This window comes from Palaemon carinicauda, chromosome 8 (assembly GCF_036898095.1).
Source record: "Palaemon carinicauda isolate YSFRI2023 chromosome 8, ASM3689809v2, whole genome shotgun sequence".
Classification (NCBI taxonomy): domain Eukaryota; kingdom Metazoa; phylum Arthropoda; class Malacostraca; order Decapoda; family Palaemonidae; genus Palaemon; species Palaemon carinicauda.
In genome coordinates, this window is record NC_090732.1 from 91419006 (window position 1) to 91428748 (window position 9743).

At 39.3% G+C, this 9743-nt stretch overlaps 1 protein-coding gene across 1 annotated transcript; it reads right to left on the reverse strand.

Moving 5' to 3' along the window:
* Window positions 1-262: 262 nt before the first annotated feature.
* On the reverse strand, window positions 263-1316 carry LOC137644923 (cell division protein ZipA-like). The gene has a single exon (XM_068377798.1). It carries the CDS (start codon window positions 1153-1155, stop codon window positions 478-480), a length of 678 nt encoding a protein of 225 aa, XP_068233899.1. The 5' UTR covers window positions 1156-1316; the 3' UTR covers window positions 263-477.
* Window positions 1317-9743: the final 8427 nt, after the last annotated feature.

Sequence of the window (9743 nt, forward strand, 5' to 3'; positions counted from 1 at the left end):
AATTACAGACTTTTACAAATGCTAATTTTTTTGGGTAACCTGTTACAGTTTCCCTTCAAACTTTGTGTAATGATTCTTGGCAAACAGGGACTGATTTTAGCATCTCTTAACGTTTGTATCCTATTATTGTACCATTAACTATGTGAGATGCTAAAGATTTTTAAAGTGTTTTTATCATGTCCTTTTTTATCATAAATAATTTAGAACTGTAGTAACACTGACATCCACGTCTCTGACTGATGGAAAAAAAATAAACAATAACTGATCAGAAAAGTATAATTAATATATCAAGATACATACATACGTAATGATAAATACAGTCATCTACAGAACATATTTGTTGCCTCGCCTGTTTGCAATTCAACACTAGAAACGAAGTTTATGGTGAATACGACAGAATACCATCTTTTTGTGTTGCTTATTCGTCAGCTTCCTCTTCAGTTTTCCTCGACGGGATCAAAACAGGCTGTCCTATGCTTACGGTTCCTTGGCGCACTCCACTTGGTCAATGATGAGGCCAGAAATGCCTTTACCAGAAATGGGTAAACTTACAGTAGCTGGCTGGGTTGGCTGAGGTTTGGGTGCCTCAGTTTGGGCTGGCTGGGTTGGCTGAGGTTTGGGTGCCTCAGTTTGGGCTGGCTGAGGCTGGGCTGGTTCGGGTTGGGCTGGCTGTGGTTGAGCTGGCTGAGGTTGAGTTGGCTGAGGTTGGGCTGGTTCAGGTTGGGTTGGCTGAGGCTGGGCTGGTTGGGCTGGCTGAGGTTGGGCTGATTCAGGCTGAGCTGGCTGAGGTTCTGTGTCAGGTCTGCGTAACTCTGTCGCTCCCGGTATATTTGGAGAGAATGTCAAGGATGCTAAAGGATTTTTGTTTCCTAAGATCCTTTGGCAAGCTGGTGTATTGAATTGCAGTTCAGGTCGCACAGAACAAGTTGTCTGGCATTCCTCAAGAGTTCCAAATCTGTTGTTATTTCCTTGGCATCCACCATAAATGAAACAGTCACAAGATCCCGATAGAGGGTCAAAGTAAAACGCTGGAATGAAAGCTCTGCAAACACCCGATAAAGCAGGCTCGAAGCATCTGTTGTCGATGCCCGGAATGATGCCTTGTCCATTTACACTTGCAACAACTAACAGTAAAATAACACTGGAAATCGTCATCTTGTTTATTTCTTCTTTTGCCTCTCCTCTGAGTGATATCGAATCTCTCCGGATAAATAGATCCTTACTCCTCGGTGTTCGCCAAATGACTGAGAGTGAGAGAGACGCGTCTAGTGGCGATATAGACTGTTCCGATAGTCTATCCTTAGACTAGTTCGTCGACGCGTGATGCTGCAGGTAAATGTTAAGGACGCCGAGTGTAGTTGCCACCCATCCTGAATTGACAAGCCTTTTTGCGAAATACCTCCCAATAACCTGAGATTTTTCTTTTTAGAGAACCTATTTTCATCTCTGATTATTCTTAGTTTCCTACCATTTGTACAGCCTACTTTTCCTTAGAGAGAGAGAGAGAGAGAGAGAGAGAGAGAGAGAGAGAGAGAGAGAGAGAGAGAGAGAGAGAGAGAGAGAGAGAGAGAGAGAGAGAGGGTATGTGAATTTACGTCATGCACGGGTATGCCCCAGTTCATGACGGTGAATACCAGGTTTTTTCCCGGACATTAGTTTATGCTGAACAATTTATACGGAAAAAGGGGTATAACTTTGAATTTCCCCAACTGCATTGTCATCTTTCTTTATATCTACAAGACGTAACAAATCTCTCTCTCCTCTCTCTCTCTCTCTCTCTCTCTCTCTCTCTCTCTCTCTCTCTCCTCATATAGATTTCCGGCGGATGTAGGTGAACAGTAACATAGTAGACGAATTCAAGAATAATTTAAACAAAACCATAAAATCTCTCTATGCGTTTGAACTGGTTCGCTCTACCCAAGAGCAAATGGAGTCTCAGCGGGACTAAACATTTTTGAGATGCAAAATCCTTGTAACACTCTCTCTCTCTCTCTCTCTCTCTCTCTCTCTCTCTCTCTCTCTCTCTCTCTCTCTCTCTCTCTCTCTTCCATGCAGTTATATGATCGTTTGTAAATTAATTAAAAATATATTGCAAACTTCAACGTAAATAATACTAACACAACTTTAAATATCATATCAATAAGTGTCATCATTACCATGTTCTGAATTACACCATGGAAGAGAGAGAGAGAGAGAGAGAGAGAGAGAGGAGAGAAGAGAGAGAGAGAGAGAGGAGAGAGAGAGAGAGAGAGAGAGAGAGTTTGCACACAAGACTTTATAAGGTTCATAATTCAAATAAATCCTCTAGGCTGATATAAGGGGCACTGAAACGCAAAGGCATCATTACTAATGTAGTATTTATAGAACGAGTATATGACTTCTCCCTTCTTTTCTCGCGAGATTAAAGACAGTTAAAGACACGAATATACACACACAAACACACACACACACACACACACACACACATATATATATATATATATATATATATATATATATATATATATATATATATGTGTGTGTGTGTATATATATATAATATATATATATATATATATATGTATATATATATATATATATATATATATATATATATATATATATATATATATATATATATATATATATATATATATATATTTATTAGTAGATATGCCTTTAAAAACATTGATTTTTTTATGACCAATGCAATATTATCAAGTGTTTGGAGTACTTTTCTGTTTATGAGGTTTCATCTTCATACCTTACCACCACAGTTTAAATCCAAAGACAAATAATTTTGTTCTGTAAACTAGAAGTTTAGAGGACATAAAAGATAAGATTGGAACTGAAAAAAAAATGATAGTTCGAAATCGTAAGTAAAAACATAGTAGGCTTAGAAAACTCATAGCCCTAAATTGATCGATATTGGAATGAGTTTATAGAAAAGAATTAACATCATTAGTATGTTTTTAGTTTATTCTTCAACCGACCTACCGGATTTTATGATAGCCCTTGTGTACAAAGTGTGATTGGTAACATAGAAATAGTCTAAAAACAAAAAAAAATTAATTTGTTGTTGCAGCAATACGGAGTCAGAAGCCAGGATTTTTTTTTTGGGGGGGGGGGGGGGGGGGGGGGTGGGGAGGCCCCCCAGAACCCTCGCCGCCAGTGCCGTTTCAAATTTAGTTCCCCCCCCCCCCCCCCCCCCCCACAACACACACACACCAAGACACATGCACCCAAAAAAAAACGCTCCTACCTAGAATGCATACTGGTGCGGAAAGGAAATAGATACAAAACGAATAAACTGTACATATATATATATATATATATATCATATATATATATATATATATATATATACTATATATATATATATAATATATATATATACTATATATAATATTGAGATCAGTATCAACGTATAGAATAGAATCAGTCATATATACATTAAGAAATGAGACTTGTGTCAACCTGTTCAATAAAAAAAAACCATTTACAGTAACTTTGAACGTCGGAAGTTCCACCTATTTAACTACCAGATTAGGAAGATCATTCCATAATCTGTCGCAGCGGGAATAAAACTTGTGGAATACTATGTAGTCCTGAGTCTTATGATGGAAAGGAAATAATGTACAGGACTGTACAGTCTTGGAAAGTCCTGAATGCAAAGGATGGCCACAATTAGGAAAAATCTTGTGCAACAAGGACTAAGAACAACGGTACCAGAGACTAATTTGCAGATCTGTTATAGGGAAATGAATACACCCGCAAGTTTTTGTCCAATAAAGATGGTAGTCAGCACCTGAAGAACACTTAAAACAAGGTAAAATTAAAGAATTGAAACATTTCCTCAGGATAGATTGATCACCAAAAATTTAAATGACTTATTCAATATGCCAATGTTCTGGGCAATCGAAAAAGAGACCAGCTGGTAGTATTTCTCAAAAGTAAATTTTCAATCAAGATTCACACCTAGAATTTTAAATGAATTGTATGCAGTTAAAGGAACATCATCAATACAAAGATCTGGATGTTGAGGAGCCACTGTCTTTGACCTACATACAGTACAATAATATTTTGAGTTTTGTTTGGGTTCAACTTCATCCTCATAATTTGCACCATGTACTAATTTCAATTAATTTACATTCAGGAAATGTAATTGATGGCAAGAGAGTAGCCTCAACTGGATATGCACCATGATTATTTATTAAGCGCATATAGTATGAAAAAGTAATGGGTCGAGAATACTACCATAAGGAACACCTGCTATTTGCTTTTCTATGGCTACTATGGTGCCACATCCACAACTAATATTTTCAATCTAATACTTAAACTATTACATGATCTAAAAATGGTTCAGCTACACACTTTCCCTATTTTCCTTCTATTTTCCTTCATCATCAGCCTTTTGTGGCTGCAAAGAAACGGTTCAGATAATCAAAAAATCAGAATTTTTTCTCTATAAATTTATTTTTTCTTCATTTTTTTCTTTTTTGGTTAATATTCCTTGCTCTACCTGTTCTATTAATCCATTTACTTCTACACCTTTACTCACAGTAATATTAAAATTCCATTTTACCTTTTACACATATTTTAACATTTTTTCGCATGTTATTGCTGCTTTGTTTCCCTGCTGTCATTCAACAGAATTTCATTTGCAAACATTGAAAATTTCCCACTTCATTCATAACCAATTCTTTTAATCATATCTTATATTCCACCTGTCTTTTTCCTTTATAGTAATATCACTTTTGTTACTAAAGTACCTTTCTTAGTTACGTTAACGATCTATAATTTCAATTTTCCGAACGACTCTGTTGCATATACAGATTATGGTACTCTCTTTGTATCAATTCCATCTCCTGAATGTAGATCTGGGGTTACTGAATCCCCTAATAGTTAGCTATACAAAATTATTGCAAATCATGCGGCATGAAGTTGAATCCTAACAAAACTCAAAAGTATGATTGTAAGTAGATCAAGGACGGTGGCTCCCCATCATCTGGATTTCAGCATTGATAATGTTTCTTTAAGTCTGCATGACTCTTTAGAATTTTAGGTGTGATTCTCGACAGTAAATCTACTTTCGAGAAACAATACAGCCTGTCTCTTCTTTAATTGCACAAAAAAACTGGTTTATTGAGAAAGTCTTTTAAGATTTTTGGTGATCAATCTATTATGAAGAAGTGTTTTAATTCTTTCATTCTATTGTGTCTTGTTTCGGGTATTGTTCTCCTTTCTGGTCTTCACCTGCTGATTCTCATCTTGATTTTGTTGGATAGGAACTTACGGTATATCAAATTTCTTATTCCTGATCTAGAAATTAATATCTGGCACCGTCGTTCAATTAGTTCGTTATGTATGTTGTATAAGATTTTTCATAATTCTGGCCATCCTTTCAGATCTTCCCAGATAGTACCACCCAGTTCGTATTACTAGGTATGCAGTTAATTCTAATCACCATGCCTTCTCCATCATGAGGCTTAAAACAATCTTTCATATATAGGCCTAAACTATAAAAAGAGATTTCTATCAACCCATTCAACATTGAAACATTTGCTGGAAGTTTGAACTTTTGAAGTTCAATCGATTCAACTACCCGATTAAGAAGACCATTCCACAACTTGGTCAGAGCTGGAATAAAACTTAAAGAATACTGTGTAGTATTAATGTTGTTACTGTTCTTAAAATATTTTATTTTAATTCTCCATTACTTCTCATATACTTTACTTAATTCCTTATTTCCATTCCTCGCTGAGCCATTTTTTCCCTGTTGGAGCCCTAATGCTTATAGCATCGAGCCTTTCCAACGAGGGTTGTTGCTTGATAATAATAATAATAATAATAATAATAATAATAATAATAATAATAATAATAATAATAATAATAATAATAATAATGAAGATGATAATAATAATAATAATAATAATAATAATAATAATAATAATAATAATAATAATAATAATAATAATATTCAATTTTGGTTGAACTTTGACAAAGACTAGCCTCTTTTAAAACGATGTATACCCCATATAAAAAGACCTTTACAGAATGCATTTCGAAGAAAATTTCTTTTATTCAGACAAGGTACCCAAAGGCAAGAAAATACACATATATTTATCACCAAGCTTTGCATAGAAGTTACACTTCACGACCACTTTCTTATATGTATCTAAATCTATCACTGCACAGTTGCAAATTAAATGGAAATTTCTCCATTTTCCAAAATTCCACTTTCGTAGACTTTTTGTAACTTTTTATTCTGCCTTATTCACTTCCTTGTAATGATATAATCATTCACTCATTAATACACTCTCATATCACGAAATGAGCTAGTACCTTACTCACCTTACAGTTACACTTGACACAATAACTACCTGTATTTATCCCTATTCCTATAACAACCCATTTGTCTTATTGAATAGATATGTCATACACCTCTGCTTTGTCCAACTTCAACGCATGTTCATACCACAAGACTTGATATTTCCTTTCTTCTTTGCAAAAATGTACAAGTGGTATGATTGGAAACTCCAATCATCTGATGATTTTATAAGATACAGAAAAACAAAAATGATATTTTTCGTTTCTGATTTCTTACAGAAACTCAAGATCGATTACTGATGGCCCAAGGAAAGGAAGTTGACTCACTATTCACCGGTTAATTTCTACACCAATGGTCTCCACCAATCTACGTGGCTCTCCCCCTAAAAAAGACATACTTGTGAAATAGGGTGCCCTGTTCTTGAGAAGCGTACTATGGACGGATCATCTGGTTGCAGATATGCAGGTTTTAGGTAATCAATGGAGACCCAGTATTTTTTGCCACGCATGTTGAGGAGGAACGCTTTCGGCTTATGACATATCATGAGGAAAGGGCCCATATAAGGAGGTACTGACGGCGGCTTGCTAGTGTCGTTGTGCAGGAAGCATGCATTGATGAGTCAAGGTCTGTCAGTATGTGTTGCTTAGTTGAGAGCTTGTAAGTCTGGCGGCATGGAGTAAATTTTCCCAAACGTGACATAGGCACTGGAGATTGTTAGAAGAGGTTATAGACGGAAAAAATTCGGCAGGGACGACCAACGGGTCACCATACACAATTTCAGCTGCCGAAACATCCAGGCATCTTTAGGAGTGGTCCTTAGCCCCAGGAGGTACCAGGGAAGCTGGGTAAACCAATTGGAGTCCTTGCAGCGGAACATCAAAGCTGCCTAGAGGGTACAGTGAAAACGTTCAACCATACTGTTGGCAGCAGGGTTGTATGCAGTTGTCTGATTAAGAGCGATACCCCGGAGATGTGCCAAGGATGTCCACATTTGAGAGGAGATGCGCCAAGGATGTCCACAATTGAGAGGAGAAAGTCGTACACTTGTCGGAGGTAATATGCTCAGGCATACCAAATCTCGCTATCCATCCTGAGAGGAAGGCAGATGAACACCAGCCGGACGTTGCAGTTCCATGGGAATGGCTTCCGGCCAACAAGTAGAGTGGTCGATGATGAAAAGCAGGTACCGATATCCTTGTGATGTAGGTGGGGACCTACAACATCAAAGTGAATGTGGACAAAGTGCCGCGGAGGTTGATGAAAGAGTCCTACTCCTGAATCCATGTGTCGATGTACTTTTGAGGTCTTACATGAAGTACAGGTGAGGATTCAAACCTTAGCATTGTTAGTAATTCCATGCCAAATGAACTTTGTCATCAGTAGCTCTGCAGTAGAATGGCGCGAGGGATGTGAAAGGCCATAAATGAAATCAAACACCTGTGCGTGAATGGGAGAAGGTATCCATGGTCTAGGTCTACCAGTATTAACGTCACACAGAAGGGTGGCATTAGAGACGTTGAGAGGGACGTCCTCCCAACAGAGGGATGCGCAGAATGTCCTACATGCTTGGTACCCTGGATCTTTTCGTTGGGCTTCGGCTAAGGCATTGTAATCCAGTCCCGGGTGAAAGGCAGCTAATGTGTTTGTTGACAGGGCACTGGCAATTGGATTCATTTTCCCAGGAACCTGCTGAAGGGAACAATTGTATTCAGCCATGGCAGAGAGATGTCAGCGTTGACGGGCAGACCAGGCGTCAGGCTGTCGAGTAAAGGCATGCACCAGAGGCATGTGGTCCATGCGAATAACGAAGGCCGTACCTTCCAAATAGTGGCGAAAGTGATGGACATTCAAGTGCACTGACAGCAATTTGCGATCGAAGGTTGAGTAGCTGGATTCCGCCTTGAACAGTATCCTACTGTACAAGGCCAATGGATGGGGAAAGCCATTGACCACCTGCTCGATGACTGCCCCAATAGCGACATAACTGGCATCGGTGGAGAGAAGGCAAGGTACATGTGGCACAGGGAAAGTGAAAGCAGCAGCGGTTGATAGAGCATTCTTTGAGTTGTAGAAGGGTGCTTCTTGAAAGGGAACCCACTTCAGGTCTTTTTAGTTGCATAGAGGGGGAAAGAGTGGCAGTGATGGCTGGCAGGAAACGGTGATAATAGTTGATCATGCCCAAGAATTCTTGCAGTGCTTTGATGGTCGAGGATGTGGGGAAGTTCTGAAAGGCTGCTACCTTCTCAGGGAGGAGGTGGATTCCTTCAGGAGTGATGCGGTGCCCTAAGAACAATTTTTCATTGACGCCAAAAGTCCATTTGTTGTACCAAACTACAAGGCCATTCTGATGTAGGCAGTCGAGCACGATGCGTAGATGATGAAGGTGTTTTCCTCTTTGGAGAAAGAGAACACAAGTATGTCGTTCACATAATATACACAGAAGGGGAGGTCCCCTAAATTGCCATACATGAGATGTTGAAAAGGGGCCCCAGCATTACGAAGGCCAAAACAGGAGAAGTTGCAGGTGTATGTGCCGAAGAGGGTGGTGATGGTGGTCTTGCAGTTGTCTTCTGGGCTCATGGGCACCTGATAATAACCCTTCAGGAGGTCTAGCATGGAGAAAACCTTCGCTTTGTGCAAGTAGGAGGTCACATTGTTTATGTTTGGAAGGGAGTAGTGGTCCGGGTCTGTCTGCATGTTCAGGCGCCTGTAATCCCCACATGGACGTAGGAGCTATCTTTCTTCAGGACAAGGTGTAAGAGTGACGACCATGGGCTTGAGGCCTTTTGGTAAAGACCAATTTCTTCCATTTTGGTGAACGTTTGTTTAGCGGTGGCTAAACGATCTGATGCCAGACGTCTGAATCTGGTGATCACTGGGGGGCCCGTCATCATGATATACAGTAGTGATAAATATTGTGTTTAGCGGGAACTGTAAGCGTTCGATGAAGTTCCAGACGGAAACCTTCCAGGTACAATGTGGGGAGGTGGGCCTAGGCACACATAGATGCACTGATGTGGAGAGCAAGGTCGGAGGGGTCGGCTTGGAGAGGCATTGAGGAGTACGAATCCGCATTGACTAACCGCCAGTGAGCTACATTGACCAGGAGGTGGATATGGGATAAAATATCTGCACCAAGGACGGGCAATGTGACATCAGCAATGAGAAACTCCCAAATATATTTGGTGCTTCCAAATGATAATGCAAGGGCTTCATAACCGTTGGTTGGTATCACAGATCCGTTGGCAGCTACCAGCTGGATTTCGGCAGATTTAGTCAGACCACGTCATATCCTGGAGAGTGGTCTTAACAGATGAGAATGGTAAGCACTCGTGTCTACTAAAAATTACACGGCTGTACCTGCATCATGTAAAAAGAAAAGATTAGTGACAGGGAAAGCCACCGCCGCAAGCGATGGCTTACTCACACGTTT

Coding starts and splice junctions, on each gene's coding strand:
- LOC137644923 (XM_068377798.1), bottom strand. CDS start 1,155: ATGACGATTTCCAGTGTTATTTTACTGTTAGTTGTTGCAAGTGTAAAT.